This window comes from Xiphophorus couchianus, chromosome 9, assembly GCF_001444195.1.
Source record: "Xiphophorus couchianus chromosome 9, X_couchianus-1.0, whole genome shotgun sequence".
In the NCBI taxonomy this organism is placed as follows: Eukaryota; Metazoa; Chordata; class Actinopteri; order Cyprinodontiformes; family Poeciliidae; genus Xiphophorus; species Xiphophorus couchianus.
The window spans coordinates 12,836,594-12,855,541 of NC_040236.1; the positions used below are offsets into that span (position 1 = coordinate 12,836,594).

At 38.9% G+C, this 18,948-nt stretch overlaps 1 protein-coding gene across 1 annotated transcript in view; it reads right to left on the reverse strand.

The window, feature by feature from the left end:
- The window catches only part of qsox1 (quiescin Q6 sulfhydryl oxidase 1), a 31,643-nt gene that overhangs the window by 9,625 nt on the left and 3,070 nt on the right, over positions 1-18,948 (reverse strand). The window contains exons 2-9 of the mRNA XM_028027994.1: positions 18,692-18,792; positions 17,338-17,386; positions 16,956-17,058; positions 15,986-16,076; positions 14,664-14,809; positions 10,926-11,060; positions 10,670-10,799; positions 1,525-1,647 (exon numbers count right to left, since the gene is read on the reverse strand). Coding sequence (XP_027883795.1) covers positions 1,525-1,647; positions 10,670-10,799; positions 10,926-11,060; positions 14,664-14,809; positions 15,986-16,076; positions 16,956-17,058; positions 17,338-17,386; positions 18,692-18,792 — 878 coding nt within the window. The remainder of the gene's footprint in view (positions 1-1,524; positions 1,648-10,669; positions 10,800-10,925; positions 11,061-14,663; positions 14,810-15,985; positions 16,077-16,955; positions 17,059-17,337; positions 17,387-18,691; positions 18,793-18,948) is intronic.

Sequence of the window (18,948 nt, forward strand, 5' to 3'; positions counted from 1 at the left end):
AATCATCTGAGATCTAATTTTCAATATCCTGAGTGCCATAAAGTGTTCAAATAATTATTATTCAAATCATAAGAACTCATGTTATCTCACCAGTTTCCAGCATCCAGCATGCTGAGGTGGAGGACTCAATGCAGGATTCAACATCAATGCAGACAGAGCATTTGCATGATGTTGCATGAGATTAAGTAATGTCATAATTGTGTCACTGCTGCAGCTCTGTAAATAATCTAGTTGTGGTGCATTTGTATGCTATGACTGACTGTGGCCCTCATGCAGCACAGGTTTTCCAACATGTCCAAAACATCTGCAGCTGGTGATGAAATTAAGCATGATACAGGGTTAGGTGTGTACAACAGAGATGTTGGAACGTAATTTTCTAAAAGTGCTTCTTCCTCCATCGCTGCAACACAAGGCAGATGTGCAACCAAGATACAATGGTTTAAGGATTACCATTTATTCTAATGATTCAGCCTATATTTCCTTGATTGCATGACAATTTCTTTGCCAGGATGGAAACCAGCAAGTCCAGAAAACAAAAAAGGTTTTACATTCATGTGGTGTTAAGGGGAAAAATACATCTTATTTCACTTGTATATGTTGCTACAGATTTAAACAATCCATAATTTAAATGTAAAAGTTTAGTTTTTTAAGTGAGTTCATTGCAGATTGTTGCTTTGACATGTCAAAAAGGTGTCTTCTTCAGAACAATGGGAATTTACAGTTTCCACAGAATTACGAGAATCCTCTACCAATTAAAGCGTCTCTCCAGGAACTCCCAACCTGTTTGACTTAATGAAGGCCGTTCCACGCAGTTTTCCCAATCAATGAGAAGTCAGACTCAGGTTAATGGCTCGACCCACCACTAATGAACAGAGGCTATCCAGTTCTCTAACCAAGAGCTGCAGCTGAATCAAACAACTTATTTTCTCTGACATAAAGTCGTTTCATTCGCTGTGCTGCATCGCCGTCACTGCAGTGACTGACAGGATTACTCTCTTGTCAATAGTAAAGATTTTGTGTGTGGACGCTTGCGTGTTCATGCACAATCCATTTCCACTGAGGTGAAGTCTATTCATACCTTCCCATTGATTCATTGATCCATTGATTCGTCTGCTAAAAGCTAATGATGTAAGTAAGTGACTCTTTCAATTTGCAAGGGGCTGCACACTGGAGGCATGCAGGCTTCACTCCAAAGACAACAGATTCTCAGATAGGAATTAAAAGGAATAAAGGACACAAATTTATCTTCAGAAATCTAGATTTTGTTCTGATCCTGCATAGAAAGACTTCTTGATATTTCAAATATGATAGGTTTAGTGTTTAAGTATTTTCTCTGAGGTGACTGTGCTTCTCTGAGAAATGAAAATCCTTCTCACAGACATTCGACTTTACAGTCTGGGCTCATTTTGTGACGATTGGCAATCTGACACTTCACTCCTTGTCTTTTATATAACAATACAAGGCACAATTTACAACGTCAATGGTGTGCTTTATGCTTCTGTTAGTAGTAAAGTGTTTGCTTACCTGTGCTGTGTTATCCACTCTCTCTCTAAAAGCTTCGTAGGAAATGGGACCTTCATTCTGGTTCTGTAGCCAAGAGTTCAGAGACTTTAACAAGTTCATCACCACAGGACGGCCGGGGAAGTACTGGAGAGACAAACAGAACAATAAAAGCAGACATTAGCCATCTTACTTTTTCTTATTTTAGATTATGTTTTTTTTTATGCTACCCTGAATAAAAAACATAATCTAATACCCTGAGTATTTCTGATTCTGGGAGAAAAATAATGCAAGAGCACTGCAACCAATCACATATCAGCAAAGGTTTATATTCAGGACTTCTTTGTAATTTGGTTGGGCGAAACCAGGAGATAACTATATTAGCACAAAGTTATACATTATCCACAATGAGCGACTTAATACATAGGAGACTGTAGATTTAGAAACACTTTGACTCTCCGATAGCTTTTTCTCGGCGCAATTATAGATGTTTTATTTTAAAGTTTCAGAGAACTGAGGTCTCATGAACTGATGTGCCTCTCATAGATTTATTGTCAGTCTAGTATTTCTGAGAAGCGACTAAATTGTAGTTTTTATTGTCAGCAAACAGACAAATAGCTTTATCGTAATCTCCGCAACTCATAAATATCTACATCTATATCCTCACCGAACTAAGTATACCTTAAGAAGTACCATTTATAACTATATCCACTGGAACTTACAGTTATTATTGGTTTAATCAGAATATGCTGAAAACGGTTAAATATTTTAAATTGTATTTTATTTACACCACACACCCAACAGGCTCTATATGCTGTGATCTGAAGGCTGCGTCACTGTGCAGCCGAGGTGGGCGGATAAGAAGCAGCTAAAATGTTTTCTTCACAATAAAACACATTTATTAAACAAATGAAAACAGACCCATGGTGAAAAGCAGTGAATGCACAAGCCAGTCATTGATATTGCTGCACTGAACAGCTTTCTACTAACCTGGTCTACAATTTGTTTTCCTTTAGAAAACAATAACAACTCTGGACTGGAGAGCAGTATGGCTTTTATGCCAACCAGAGGGTGAGAAGAGTTTACCTTTTTGGGTTTCAGTCATTTCGCAGGAATACTTGTTAATATTTGCAAACAACATTCAAACATGAATTTTGTATTCATTTCCAACAATGAACCGATAGTTTAACAACCAACCGTAAAATCAAAACCAGAATAATTGTCACGAATTGCGGGTGAGAGGTGGTGAGGCAGACGCAGATGACCCAGGTTGGATGATAGATGATGATTTTAATGACGAATGAAGCCAAAACAGTCCAAAAACACAGGCAGCACGACTGAGCGGAAGCCAGGGCTCAACGCCGGTAGCAACTGGTTTTACGAAAGGACAACACGAAGGACTGAGAGCACATTAGACGAGGACCCGACAGAGACACAGGTGACACTAAATACACGCGGGGTAATTAGGGAACGAGAAACACCTGGGAGTAATCGAGGGGAGAACAGGACAACACGGAGGCACAGAGACACAGAAAACTTGAAATAAACACACAGAAAAACACGGAACATGACACTAATATAGCAGTAATCTCTGAAACGAACAGCGCCTTGAAAGAATATTCATGCCTTGTGTTTCATATTTCGTCATGTCATAATCACAATCGTGATGGTAAAACTACCATGGCACAGGAATGCACAAGTTTACGTTTGTGAAACAGGATTTTCTTCTCGTTTACTAAATTTTACAGATCCGAGAACTTGTCCGTTTTTATAAAATTGAATAACATGTCGTTTTTTTCTAGCCTGATGGGTCCACCTGTATCTTTCACTCATCGCTTGGATATTTTTTCCCATAATTCATCTATTTAGTTCAAACTTACATCATTATTTGCACACCTGGATTACATCATGTGTCCAATAATGTTTTGTCGGGCTTGCACACTGCTCAGACAATGAGGGTCGAGCGGTTTTCTTCTCTGCACCTTTAAAAACAACGTAAGTAAGTGTGACAAAAGCCGAGCTTAAGCCTCTTCCTTCATTAAGATTCACCTCCTAAGCCACTAACAACCACTTAGACGCGCCCTCAGCAAGCTTTCTCCTGGTGCGTGTTTACTCCTAACCACGGTCACCACAGTAACTACCACAGCTGGAGGAAACACGAGAGGGCATCTAGCAAGAAGGGAGCGAAAACAGAAAGAGGAAATCCAGCTGATGGGCGCCTGAGACCACTGATGACAGACTGAGATGTGCAAGTCTTCAAGCGAACAACGTAACAAAGAGAACAGCTCATGCCTTCTGCTAACAACATACAGAGTAAAAAGGTGGACTGCTTTTATGAATTCAGCTAAATGCCTTTTATAATCTTATAGTAAGAGGTGTTCTGTTTGTGCACAATTGGGCTGAGTGCAAGGATCAAGTGTTTGTTCCCCAAATAGAAACACTTGCTTGGTAACGTTTTCACCAAACATGTTTTTTGTCCCAGATAAAATAGCAGAACCCTAAACAAAAATAAACGTTGTTTTCAGAATTATGATTTTAACATCAGATATTTCTCAGAATTCAGACAAAAGGAAATATAGATTTTCTTTTTTACATATCAATGAAATTAATCCTCTTCCATAATAGCATAATCTCACACCGAGATATTGAATTAATCCAGATAAAATTACATTTATTCTACAGGTAGTTTTACAAGCTTACAAAGTCAATATTTTTAGGGCCTTTGGAAGAAAACAAAGCATCACCCATCCTCTACTTTACTCAACAGACGGTATCTGAAGTTTCACTACAGATTGATCCTTTGTTTTACCCCAAATCTATGCAGAGTGTTTAAATAACCCTTAAAAACTCAGTAAACCCAGATTTTCTAATCCTCATGCAGCAACAGGTGTCGTAACTAAGAAATGATCAGTGTTCATAATGTAATGCTTGAACTGATAATAAACACAAGCAGAACACGTGCCAGAGGCTGAAGTCGGGATGTGAAGCTCAGACCATGACTAGTGATGTTTGCAGCTCACTTGTTGCAGTAATATAATAGGTTTAGGTGAGCATTAGATGTCTGAGTGCCAACCAGTCAGAAAACCTCTTTTAACATCCATATGAATTTAAGCAGACCAGAAAACGCAGGTGTTTTCCACTAACAGGCTTAAGTCTGCCTCACCAAGCAACAATATTCATGAGGATATAGCCTCCACCGATTTTCTTGAAGAAGAAAACAGTGTTATCTAAATTTGTCTAATAAACCTCCCTGTCATTTACTATAAGTGGAAGCAGGAGCAGTTTTAGCAGATACACACCATTTTAAATCTGACATTTGGTGCCAAAGCAAAGTTATATTATGGTCTGCAGGCATTAATGTCAACAGTCAAGTCTTAATCGCCAAAGCTGCAAAAGTCACTCCAAACATTAATCCAGAATATTTCCATTTACACTAATAGAAGTTTACACTTAGCACACTGATATGCATCTGCATCAACTATCATAGTTGTAGATAAACATTAAGTGAAGCAATATTTAACAAAACATGAAAAATATTCAGCTGACAGGACCATTAAAATGATTCATTTGTGGTTAAATTCTTTATTAGGGATCCTTTCTGATTATCGATTTTGTTCCCCTGCTGCTGCTTTTATCATCTCCACAATCTCTCTGCTCTACAGAAGAAAGCACCATCCATATCTGATGTAGCTCAAGAAAACTAAAAAAAAACACACAAACTTCGCCTCCTTTAACCATATACCCCTGCTGCCCCCACCATCCCATCCCAGTTGGACCATGACAATCCCATTCACCCGGGCAATATGTCATCCCTCATCCGATTAGTATCAGCAGCACTTGAGAAACCACAGGCTGCTTGTGGTGAGAAGGTCCTGAGAGGGTCGCATCTGTTGGCTGCAGCAGGGCGACCCGGCCAGTCTCTGGTGGTGGAAGGCAGGGGAAATAATCCAGCAGGGACAAACAGGTTCAAACGTCCTACAGTTGTAAAAAGTAGTGGAAATATTTTCTAGTAGTTGCTCATACTTGCATTGACAGCTGATTTAGGTAGAGCGTGTCCGCCCTGGACTCGTGAGGCGTGAGACGGCGGAAGCATTTCAGACCAGGCCTTCGCCCCTCCCTCCTAATTCTCCGTTTTATTCCCCTGTCCCTTTGTCTCCCCTCTGAGCTGCAGGGCTTCTTTCAAGAAAAGCAGGATGGAGGTGTAATCCTTAAAAACCTTGCTGTAATGCTCCTGATGCCTCCTGAGATCCACTTTTCTAAATCCTCATAAACATGTAGCGCATTCAAAAAATCCGGATTCACCTCGACAAGACATGTAAATCTAGAAATATCACAATTTGGTCAGAAATACACTACAAGACTACAGCAGCAGATACTATAATAGGGAATACTGTAGTTATTGGACACAGCAGAATTACAAACACGAGTATTAGGAGCATTTCTGCGGATTGGACGAAAGAAGATGATGACAGAATTCAAATTTATGTGTCTTTGAGATGAGCCAAAACGCAACAGCTGATTACTCATTCAGTCATAAACTGGCTGCACCCAGAGCTCTTTGTGCTACGCAATCATTTACACACACACATATACACAAACACGGCAACAAACTCCCACAAATGAGGTCCTGTTGGAGCAATGAGGGCTTCAATATATGACCCAAAGACCTTTGTGATAAAACTCAGTTTTATTGCCGGTGTATCAGCAACTGGAACTCTATTAATTCAGTTTCTGCCAATTTACAGAAAATTGAGACATTCCCAGCTAGATTTTAAAATCATTTTCTAGTAGCTTGGTCTTAATTGTCAATGATTTTTTTTTTTGTTTGCTTGCTTGTAGCGGAGTGACTTTGAGGCGATTCACCTCTTTAACATAGTTGCACATTATTATTTTAAACTCATAAACACAGGCTGGTACTGATCTATGACATAGTCACTTGATTCATTTATCTATTTTAGCATTTCTGTCTAATTAGTCAACAAATAATCAAATAAATGATCAAATCTAACATCCATCCATCCATCCATCCATCTTCTTCCGCTTATCCGAGGTCGGGTCGCGGGGGTAGCAGCTTCAGAAGGGAGGCCCAGACTTCCCTCTCCCCAGCCACTTCTTCCAGCTCCTCCGGGGGAATCCCGAGGCGTTCCCAGGCCAGCCGAGAGACATAGTCCCTCCAGCGTGTCCTGGGTCTTCCCCGGGGCCTCCTCCCGGTGGGACGTGCCCGGAACACCTCACCAGGGAGGCGTCCAGGAGGCATCCTGACCAGATGCCCAAGCCACCTCAACTGGCTCCTCTCGATGTGAAGGAGCAGCGGCTCTACTCTGAGTCTCTCCTGGATGACTGAGCTTCTCACCCTATCTCTAAGGGAGAGCCCAGCCACCCTACGGAGAAAACCCATTTCGGCCGCTTGTATCCGCGATCTCGTTCTTTCGGTCATGACCCAAAGCTCATGACCATAGATGAGGGTGGGAACGTAGATCGACCGGTAAATCGAGAGCTTCGCTTTTTGGCTCAGCTCTCTCTTCACCACGACGGACCGGTACAGCGCCCGCTTGACAGCAGACGCTGCGCCAATCCGCCTGTCGATCTCCCGCTCCCTTCTTCCCCCATTCGTGAACAAGATCCCGAGATTCAAATCTAACAATTTATTGTAATTGTATTAACATTTTTAAAGTTGTTTTCATCCTACATACCGGATTTGGACTCGGTATGACTCCTGATGTAGCCAAACCTTCTCTGACCTCCTATTGAGGGCTATTGTTTATTTGTTAATTTTGTTGGACATAAATAGATTACAGAAATTGACTTAAAACAATCAGTTATTGAAGCATTAAGAAAAAGTTCTTGTGGTGAAAAAGGGAAGGGTGTGTGTGTGTGTGTGTGCAGGCGTGCGGGGGGGGGGGGTGATGCAAAACAACAAAAAGTGCAAAAAAAAAACCAAACATCAAAAGGGTAAAACAAACAGCAAACCAGTTGAGTATAAAGACAAACACAAAAACTCTGCATCCCTTCTAATCACACTATGCAATATAACAATTTATGAAGTTATTAAAGATCATTTGGCTCTGAATTTCTCCATTCTTAATAGCAGTTGTTTCTGTTTAATTTAAATCTGGATTACATCTTTTAACTTCTACCTCTGCAGTGTTAATGACGGGGGTTGTGGCTTCAGCAATAAAGCTGTCATTGCTTTGTTTGGCTCCAAGCAGGCAAACAAAGCAACAACACTATTTACTTGCTAATGCAAATGTCTACTCCAAAGTACTCAAGTATATTAAGCAGCAGGATTCATTTCTTGAGTTTTCAGGTTTGCCAGTATTTTGTTAATTGATAAAATGAGAAGCATCTTATTAGCTTAGCAGTAATTGTAACCGTTATCTTAAAACAAGCATTTAGGAGAAACCAAATAAATATGCAAGATAAAAACTACACTTTTGCTCTAAAAACAGCATCACATGTAAAGTAATTTATTCAAATACAACTTTGATGACTTGCTTGTTTCAGTAGCAAACACCATCAAGACATGTCGTAATTAATGAGCGTGACACTGGAGTGAAACTGTGACACAAATCTTGAAGTCAAACCATTACGAGTCACTTTCTCTCTAATCCAACCAGATGACTCACTCAGGAAGTTCAGGTGTGAGGTTTTACAAATGCATACAGCTTTAAAATTAGATAATTTAATTAATTAATAAATAGTTTATTGCTTTCAAATCTGTGTGTCATACTTTGTAACCATTGGCTGCTTTTAGATAGGAAGCTCCATGTTCTGAGCTCACTACAAGGTTAGAGAAAAAAGCACAAATTGGTTTATGAGGACACCAGTTGTTAAGAAAAATATCATTTACCATCACGCAGTGCTCACTGATGCCAGTATGAATTATTTGTAGAGAAAGATGACGAACACCTCTTACTCTGAAATGTTTTTGTCACAAGGCTTTTGTCAACTTGTATCAGATTTGAGGTGCCCAGATGAAATCACAGTACAGGATCAGCCTGGCGCAGCACAGGGCAAAAACAACCTCAGTCAATTCCACAATCAACAAGCGTTTGAAGTTTTATTTCAACTTCATATGATACGGAAAAATCAACCTTCTTGGAAGCGCTTTACCACTGACCACAAAAATCACAAAATCTGCTGCAAAGATTTAGATTTAAAGTAATCCTAATTTTTATCAACTTATTTCTTTCAAACAGAAGTGTGGATGTTTTCAATCAATGAGATTTTCTCATTGATTATTAGAATGAGATAGTTTCGAGAACCTGTTCCTTTAAATAACATGTAAATAAAAAAAGACAAATTTTCCAGGTAATACTCTTTTTACACCGACTCATTTGCAATCAGAAACAAACTTCTTGGTTGCCTGAAAACCATTTTAAATCTAAACTTGCCAGAGGTTTGAATAATTTAGCTTCATTTTAAGAACACACATCTTTGCATCTTATAAAAAATGGCCTGGATATCAGATCTTTGTTTCATAATCTACTTGGCATCTCATCTGCTCACAACAAAGCCTGTTTGAGGCAAGGGCGCTCAGTCAGAAGTCAATAAGGACGGTCAGAAGTCGCGTTCAGCCGTAACAATGACATCCTCCTCAGCTACACAAAGCCCCTTCTGAGCTGCGGCCGCTCTATTCTTGTAGGGGGGAGACAGGCTAAAAATACCACTGGGACCTGCTACCATTGACTAAACAAACCGGAGCTAATGGGAGGCCACGGCGCTCTGCCCTCCACACACACACACACACACACACACACACACACACACACACACACCCCGACACTGACCGAAGCTGGCTTACTGCAACGCCTCCCAAGAGAGTGGGATATAATCAGAGAGATTGGTGGCAGACTGGGGCAGTGAAGCAACCTGGTGCACAGCCAACAGGGACACGGCTAGCAGGTCAGGCCTCATCATCACAACATGCTGGCTTGGTGGGCACACACACACGCCCTCACTGAGGAGAGAGGTAAAGCAGGAGTGTGTGATGTGTAGTAAGGAAAAAGGTTTCCGCCATAACAAAGAAAAGAAATGAAGCATAAAATCTGTTTTCTTTAAACCACACTCCTTGTGTTTATACAGTGATTTATTAAAAAATCATAGCTGCTGCGTAGACATGAGGAGGGGGCGTGTTGGCTGGTTTAGCCTGTTTAGACTAACAAGTCACTGTGGGCTGCATGTGGGTGGCAGCCACGCTTCAATCCCACTGGGAGCCAGCATAAAGAGGGCCAACCATTCCCACGGGAGTCTTTGTGCTCCTTCCCCACTGAAAGGCATCCACTTCTGATTTCAAAAGCGCGAGTCAAAGTGCTTCAACAGTGGCAATAAAAAACACACAGAAACATAACATCCTTAGCAACAGTATTTAGGCAAACCTAAACAAACACAAATTAGACAGAGAAGGATTAAAACAACAATAGTTATAAAGAGGGAACATGAAGCTCACATCTACACAGTAAACCAACATTATGCTGTCTCACTCTCCATCTAGTGGTGACCTGCTGCAACTGCTTACTGGGTAAACATGCATTTGTGAAGACACTTTCAAATGTCTAAATTAAGCATTTAAAAACAAACAAAAATGTATTCATTGTCCTTTGTGCATGTTATTTAAAAGATTTTGTAAATACACCAGAACTTCTACCATCATTCTTGTAAATAAAAAAAAGGTTATTGAAGAGTAAAAACAGAACTGTATCTTACACTCCTACAGCATTTGAAAATAAGAAAATAAGAGTGGATAGGCGTTGCTTTTTAATAAAGTTTTTACGTAAAATAAAAATGGTGAGAAATGTTTTAAAACTTAATGCAATTCATTTAAATGGAAAATGTTGTTTAATCTTTTGCTTGCTGTGAGAGAAAATATTTTTAAGTCCTTGAATGCAACAAAATATAAAATAATTTGCCCATGCAGGTTTAATAATCATTTTGACTTTCCTTTAAGATGACCACTTTCTAGTTCAATAGAACTTATGTACTTACACTTAGTTTGCATAAATAGTGCCACATTTTATTTCTGCTGCAGGATGTCAAATAAAAGTCCTGATATAATTTTGGTTTCTCATATCTTGATTCAATAAAAACATCACCCACACTGGTTTTTTATTGAATATTTTTGTACAGAATGCTGCCATCTCTGATCATAAGTGCTATGTGCTGTGACTACCTTTGCCAGGACAGAGATGTAAGCTTTCAGAGCAGTCAGAGCATTTCCTTTGATGACACTTTGGAGAGCCAGCTCCACACGCAGCGAATGATGCAGCGCTGACTCCAGGTCTGCCAGGTACACCCGGGAACTGGATGTGCAAACACCAGACACACACACACACACACACACACACACACACACACACACACAGACAGGAAAAGATGAAGTAACACCTGCAAATAATGAGAATGAAGCAGGAGTGTCTTGTTCACACCTGTTGAAGTCTCTCCAGGGCTCTTCTGTGCGGTTCTTAAGGAGTTCTATGAAGACGGGTGGAGGTTTCCCTGAGCGCACCACACCCGGCAGCCTCTGGAGGGCGTAGAAGTAGAAGGTGCGTACTTCAAACTTGCTGTGGGTGAGAAAGGTTAAGTGAAACTAACACCTTGGGTGAAACGGTGACAAAATCAGCTAGAAAAGTGTGGGGAGACAAAGAGGACAAAATATGCAAATGATACCGTTTCATAGAAACTTCCTTATTACAACAAAGTAAGTAAGTAAGTACACCTTAGCAGGAAGCTCTGCTGAGGGAAAAACAATGAATGAATATCTTTGAAATACACAAATTGACTCCATTTCATTTTAACACATTGAAATAGAACTGTTAGATGCTTATTCATATTGAATTATTTATTACACACAAACTACTAAAGTACTTGTTCTGTATTTTTTAAAATCACTTCCAGTGTTATAATATTAAGAATAATTACATTAAATGTCAACAACTTACTATTGCCAATACATTAAATTGTTGGAAATGTATAAAACTTTACATTTATACAGATGTTAAAGCTCTTATACCATGTAACTACACAGCAAGGTATAACATACAGTATACTGTATAAAAAAGCATTTTATGTTCAAACAAAACGTCTTTACATACATTGCATTGTATGTAAAGAAGAAAATATTTGAAATAAAAAATGAAAATATTACATAAACAGTGATTTAGATGTGGGTTAAAAGCAAAGCAAGTTAGTGAAATTTCTGAAAACTGACTAACGCAACCTTTGTTTACAGTTTGATCTACTACTAATAAACTGTAGCTTTAAAATGTTTATATACTCCTGCTGTCATGTTTACCCTTGAAGCATCTCCGAGCTTCACTGAGTGTTAAAAGAACTGTTTCATGGTATTTTCTTAATTTTTCCAGGGTGTTTAAGAAAATATTATTTTTAGAGTCAATATATGCGATAAAATCTGAATCTATTCACACCCCTGACAAATATAAATCCTAATTGTTTTCCTTCTGCTAATAATTTTTCTGAAATGAGAAAAGCAAAAGAAAAAATAATTCAAAGCAGTATAAGTTTTGAGAAAAGAAAAAGAGCCATTGTAATGTACATTTTATTAAATAAATGGCAAATTATGAACCATTTACAACTATCAAGAATCAGTGGAAAAAGCATCCAGCCTCCAAGCTATTCTTATAATTACAGATCAGCATGTTGCAGGTTTCCACTGTATTTTGGATTTATCTTTACTGCTAGTCCATGAGGCTGGAAAGCCTCTTTGCCATCACTCTAATCTTTAGCACCCAACACAGAAGGGAAAGCGTGAAAACACAATTCAATATTTATTAGGTTGAAGTCGTACAATCCTTTTTACTCAAAACTTGACTTGAGGATAAATTCTTACAGTCAGATTCCCAGAAACATCAGAAATTCAGAACCTGCAGGCTGCCGTAGACGTAGAGAATCTGAGATCTGAGAACTCAAGGAGTTCCAACACTTGTTGCTGTGTGTGTTATGAACATGTCTTCAACTGTAAAACACATGCTGTTATCTTTAATTTAACCTTATATTTCATAAATTTACAGTCAAACATTTTTCTCACTTATGAGATTAGTTTCTGAGCACTGAGCAGATGGTGCTGGTGGTACTGAGAGAGATTGCTGATTATTTTAGCCATGTGCTAACCCTGCAAACTGGAAGCCCGGCCATTATTGTGTTATGCTCCACATCCCTCCATCCCATTTGCTTTCTCTCCTCGTCACAAGCCGAGAGAGGGAGAGAAGGAGAGCGGTAAACCTCTGGCTGGATGGTAATAAGGAGGATGAATACTCTGGCCCTACGCTCACTCACGCCAGCCAGGGACTCAATTACACCTGCGTGTCTGGTGGGAGTGTAGAGATGTGGAGGGAGAGCCATTCATCCATTGATCCCCAGGGCCAGCGGGCAGGCAGGCGTCAGGGTCGGCCGAGAGCGAACAGATTCACCTGGGAGCAGCACGCATTACATGCATGACGAATGTGACGAACACACACATCAAGATAACACACACACACAAAGACGAACTCTGCTCTCCCAGGATCAATCAGATATTCAGCGATGATGGGAGGCCATCTGTCGCCGTGAGAAGCCGGGTCTTGTTTGGCAGGTGAAGCCAGGAAAAGCAATGGCATTGTTTTCATGCAAGAAATTAAAAACCCTCCCTTCTGTACAGTGATCGAGATGAGGGGGGTGGGAGATGGAGGGTGAATAAATAAATCAGCAATAAATCATTTCCTTTTTGCATTTGTCAACTAAAAAGGAGTCCTCTTTGCATGCCAAGTTATTGAAACGGCCAAACAAAGAGGCATAAACAGCAGATGAATTTGCAGGGTGAGGAACGATCAGAGCCGCTTTATGATGGTGAATAATGGCAGCGATTTTGATGTTCTGATCCCATTAAGAGGCCAGATGTTTAAAAGTATTTTCATGAATAGGGTTCAGATAATGAGCTCGCAACAAAGCTTTTCAGCAGAAAGCAAGGCTGCTTCATGTAAAACAACGGGAACCACTTTTGTTTGTGCAACTTAGAAGAAAAAAAAGTTGAAGATGTTGGCGTCGTTTATATGTGTGAAAATAATTTTAACAAAATGTAGTGTCTGCAAAAACACCAAAAGAAAAACAAAGCTCCTCTCTAGCTTGCACTGTTGATGGAGGCCATCTTCTCTTGAATATCCAAGAAACTCAGATGATTTAAAAACATTATTTACATTGGGGGACTGCTAACAAGGAGCAAGGGGGTACAGATGGGCAGTAAAACTGTTTATACAGTCTTTAACATTTTAGTTTGGGTTATCAACAGAGTGAGGCTTTTTTTCACATATGGTTGCCTAACGACAAACTTTAACATATTTTATTTTAATTTATTAAGGTAGACCAACACAAAGTAGTGCATGTAAAATATGATACATGGTTTTCAATGATTTTTATTAATGAAAAAAGGGGTTTGTCCATTTGTTTTCAGCCCCCCTGAATAATTACTATGAAGACCCTCTTTATATGACAACTGCAACTCTTTTGGGTTATGTTTCCACCTGCTTTGCACATCTAGAGATTTAATGTTTTGCCCATTCTTCACAAATCACTCAAGATATTCGTGAAGAATATTTCTAAGACATTGTAACAAATGAATATGATTTAATCCAGTGGCTGAATTTAGTGACGTTGTCTTTCTAGAAGGTGAACTAGCCCAGTCTCAAGTCTTTCCTAATCTCTAATAAGAGATTTGTAAATGATGTTAGGTTTCTATCATGCAAAGCGCATGGCATTTTGCATGTAGGCCAAAGAAAAACATTGTTTTTAGTCTCATCGTCCCCGATCACCTTCTTCCACATGTTGGTTGTGTGTCCTACACTTTCTGCAGAAAACTGCGCATGAGACACATGAGAAACATGAGACATGAAGCTTTTTTAAAATTCTTCTAAAAGCCTGATTTGATTGTTTCCAGTTACCAGATTCTCCCTGCAGAGTTTCCTCTTCAACTCCTCCAGAGTTATCACTGACCTGCTTTTAGTTATAAATGACACTCGGATATAAAGCTAAAAGATGCCAATAATTCTGGTTAAAAGTTGAGTAAATTTTCTCCAAAATGTTTTGGACAAATACACTTCTGCTGAAGTAAACTGAGGTCCAACGTGATTACAAAATAGCATGTTGCATAAGAGGAACTCTGCACAAACACTTACACTACGAGTCTCTCAAACCTCCCATCTGGATAGTAGAGGTAGCAGGAGGGAAACTCTGTCACTCCCAGTTTGGACACCAGACGTCCCTCCGTGTTCAGAACCCTCCTCACAGTAATGTTCTCAAACTGCAGCAGGTCAAGGGTCACCTGAGGTATACAACACATTCACTGAATTAGTTTTTATTTACATGCAGTTATATTGCATTGTATGAGCTCAGGAATTTTAGTGATTTATATGAGCCGTTCTTGTTGCTGCTTTTAATGGACACATACAGAATATAATTGCAAAGAATTTAAAAAATAATAATTGAATGAACCAGTTTGAATTAATTTTGAATTTTCCCTAATCCACACAGGTCAGAAAATTCTTTGGATAAATGTACTTTATCAAGTTGCAGGAAAAACGCACACTTATTACCTATAAGGACATTTCTGACTTGATGTATCAATTTGTTTTGTTTGGGCATCAGCGAGCTGTTAGAAATCCCACTGCTGTTCAAGTTTCAATTATATATGGAAACATTGTTATGCAGTCCTTTATTTTTATAATATACTTTATGCAATGCAGCACCAGGGGCAGCAAAAAAAAAAAAAAAAGAGGGAAGATGCTACCACTAACATGTCAGATATTTTTCTACTTTCAGTAGTTTCCAATTCATTCCAAGTTTGAGTCAAACATTCCCCTTCCTCAGTTTGCATCAGATGATAAAAGCTCCAAAAGGATAACTGTCCAAAACAGATATCAATTATGGTTTTAGAAAGGATAAAGTGTACAAAAGGTTAAACCCTCGACTCCATTTAAAATGTCTGGATTCTCCTCAAAAACCAGATCAATGGCAGGAAACCAGCAACTTTAAATTAGAGTTATTTCTACAAAAAAATGTCAATTTAATTTAATAAAACCGTCAATTACATACATTCGTAGTTTAAAAAATGAGCTCTATCAGATCGAGAAGGTTTATCCGGTGTTATGTCATGTCTTCGTTCATGGATGCACAAATCAGGTGGCTTTTTTGCAACTTGCAATAAAACATATAACCAAAAAGGTTAGTGGAGGTAAATGAGCCTGGAAGTATAATTTAGATCCTGGTGGGCAAAGAGAAAATTTTAATTTGTGATTTGTAGTTTTAGAAAAATCATTGAATTTCTATAATTATACCACACTGAAAAAGACAAGTTCAAATGCGCCTTAAAGATTGAAAATTACCATAACATTTATGCCTATAAATGACTCATTGAAGAACAAGTGGGTTAATGATTCATTTCTCTGCATAACACATGTTCATGAGCTCAAAAATAAATAGATTCATCACGATTTGTTACTTCTCTGCCGATGTAGGATTTTTCCTTTTCAAAGATTAAGGCCAGGTGTTGAACCGTGTTGGTTTCAAAGAAGTTGTTGATCTCTGCTTCACTGAGAAAAACAGAGAAAACAAAAGAGATCTGGTCATCAGTAAAATACACCGATAACATCACGGCTAAATCCTTGAAGGATTTCTGATCAGGCCCACATGTACACTGTATGTGATTCAGTCACATATCTTGTAAAAACCCTTTTCTTACTGCCACATCCTCACACAACAGTCACTGAGAAAGGAAACAATAGCTGCGGACATGTCCTGAGGCCTGCTATGAACAAATGTCCCTTGAGGAAAACATCAGACACTAAGCCTTCCACAAGAGAAAGTCACAGCTCAAATCCAGAAAGGGAATACAAAAATGGAGCCATGATGTTTCTCTTTAACGGTCAGAACAGAAATAAACTCCACTTCCTGCTTGGTTTTCCTGCTGCATCGTCACAATGAGCTGCACACAGGCTGCAGGGCTTGTGTCTGTATTTGTGCAGAAGAGTGTCCAGGCAGAGCAGGGAGCCTTTGTAACAGAAATAAACAAACAAAAACTCTGCTGAGAGGAAACTTGTTGGTCGACTTCTAGCTTATTCCAACTCTCAGTACTGTAAAATGTACTTTTAAAGATAAACGACAAAATCATGTGTCATGGCTTCTCTGTGGCTTTAGCAAACTAATTCTGGCAGTAATAAATAGAAAATATAAAAGGAGAAGTCTGGTCTAGCTTAAAAATAATAACAAAAAAACAAAAAATATAGAAAACAACAAAGTTGAAAATGATAAAATGGAGAAATTAAACAACCAAGTCTGACATTTTTTTCTCTCTTTTGTTATTATTGTCACACAGTTGTTTCAAAAAGAAACCACAAAGTTAACAGCAACTGGAGATGCTTGACATTCTTTAACATGTGTTGATACCATTGTTAAGATACACTTGTGTTTACCTGGTGGGCTCCAGCGGAGGGCAGGCGGGGGGCCAGGGATCACCAGGAGACTCCAGACTGTCTATGATCATGTGGCGGAGTTCTTGAACATCACGGGATAAACCTGAAATCAACAAGCTGTGAAGGTTTTCTGCAGGCACTCCAGCTGGATTATAATTCACCGAGACACAGAGGAGACTCCCTGAACAGAAAGACTAACAAACGACTCTCCTGTTAGGCAACAATATTATGAATACTGAACATAATGTAAAAACATGTAAAGGCTAATCTGTTTTATCTAAATATGGTATAATATTTAGTCCTGCATCCAGATGGACTATTCAATGTTAAAAGTAGATTCAAACAAATGCTCCTTTATTTGTTTCAGAGTGAGTACAAGTACCTCTGTAGGGCTTCCCTAATGAATTTGCAGATGAGTTGGCATGGAAGAACTGTAAAGTTGAAGAAAAAAAAAAAGTTAGAGCAGCTTATACGACCCTCGCATGTGACCACAAGAGATCCCAGCTGAAGTTTCACAAAGGAGGAGGGGCTTCTCCCGCTGCCCGCCGTGACCCCCAAATCCCTCCTGCTTAAAATGAGTCGCAGATGTTAAAGCTGCACCGTGAGCACAAACAGAAGGACCTCTTTGTTTCATTGGTTTTCACTGGACAACGCAGAGCAGAGGCTTTAAAACACACTGCTGCAGACAAACTCAAGACACTGCGAACACAGACGCTTGAGGTGGGATTTTCTTCTGTTCCAAATCACCACAGATCTGTAAATCCTGCATAAACAATCTGATCATAGTCACCACAAAACTATCTCATTTCTCAAGTAAGAAGGTAAAGATACTCAGACTACTATCTGTTCAAGAGATATGGTAATAAATATTCCAAAACAATCCTAAAAATACAGAAAAATAAAACTACACACTTTCTGTATTCTGACAAAAATATTTTATAAAGTGACGTGGAATGCCGATTAATTGCAGATAAAATCTAGAAAATTCAAGACATGAATGTTTAAAAAGGTAAGTTCACAAGAAAGTTAAAACTAAATGTGGAAATTAATGATTTTATGACTGCTTTGGAAAACAAAAAAGAAATATACAGAGGCATTTTAAATACTTTAGTACCAAAATAATGCATCTTAGCATGTCACAGCAAGACACACAAATGCAGGAAATGCCAGGAAGCTAGTTTTTCGATTTACTACTTCTCTTGTAGATATGCTTTCATCATTTTAAAATAATTTTTAAAATTTTCCTTTAATTTTGAATGTAGCTTTAACTTGGTATTCTATCAATTAAAAGGTGTCAATTATTAATTCTGGTCTTTATGTCTGTATTTATACAGACAATTCTGCAGTTGTTTTTTGTGGGGGGTTTTATTTTTAGCTCTGATTAATTTTACATCTGGTTGGTTGACTTTTTTCATTTTCTCTAATCCTTCATGCATCCGACGTTCTGCATCTTTTGCATCTCTTGGAACAGACATTTCTGCTTTCTAGCAGATATGTCACTCATTTTGCTCTGATCCTCTGAAGTCATTTTGTCCCTTAACGCCTTTAGATACAATAGTTGCATTGTATGGAGTTTTGTGAGTCTTAGATGAATACATAAATAAAAACAAAATTTACTGACTTCTCGCATGGGTTCTGTATATCTCTGTAACCCTGACATAATTGTAGTTTTACTAAAAAAAACAAAAACAAATAAAGAAACACTTTGTGTGGCTGTGTGCTGGCAGTTTAAATACCTTTAAGGTGGGATATCCTCTGATTTTGTGCTTCGTGCAAATTTTTACATTTTCGTCAGCAGCACAGTCTACAGCAGCCATGTTCACTGCTGGTTTCCACTCTGAACAAGAGACAGAAAATGAGAGAGGAACAGTAAACAGTTAGTGCGGAGTCACTGTGCACTGTGTTGACTCTGTACGTTTGCACAGGAACTGATAAGTCATGCTGAGAAATGATCCAATCACCGACTGCAACTGATCTTTCCACACTTCCTACA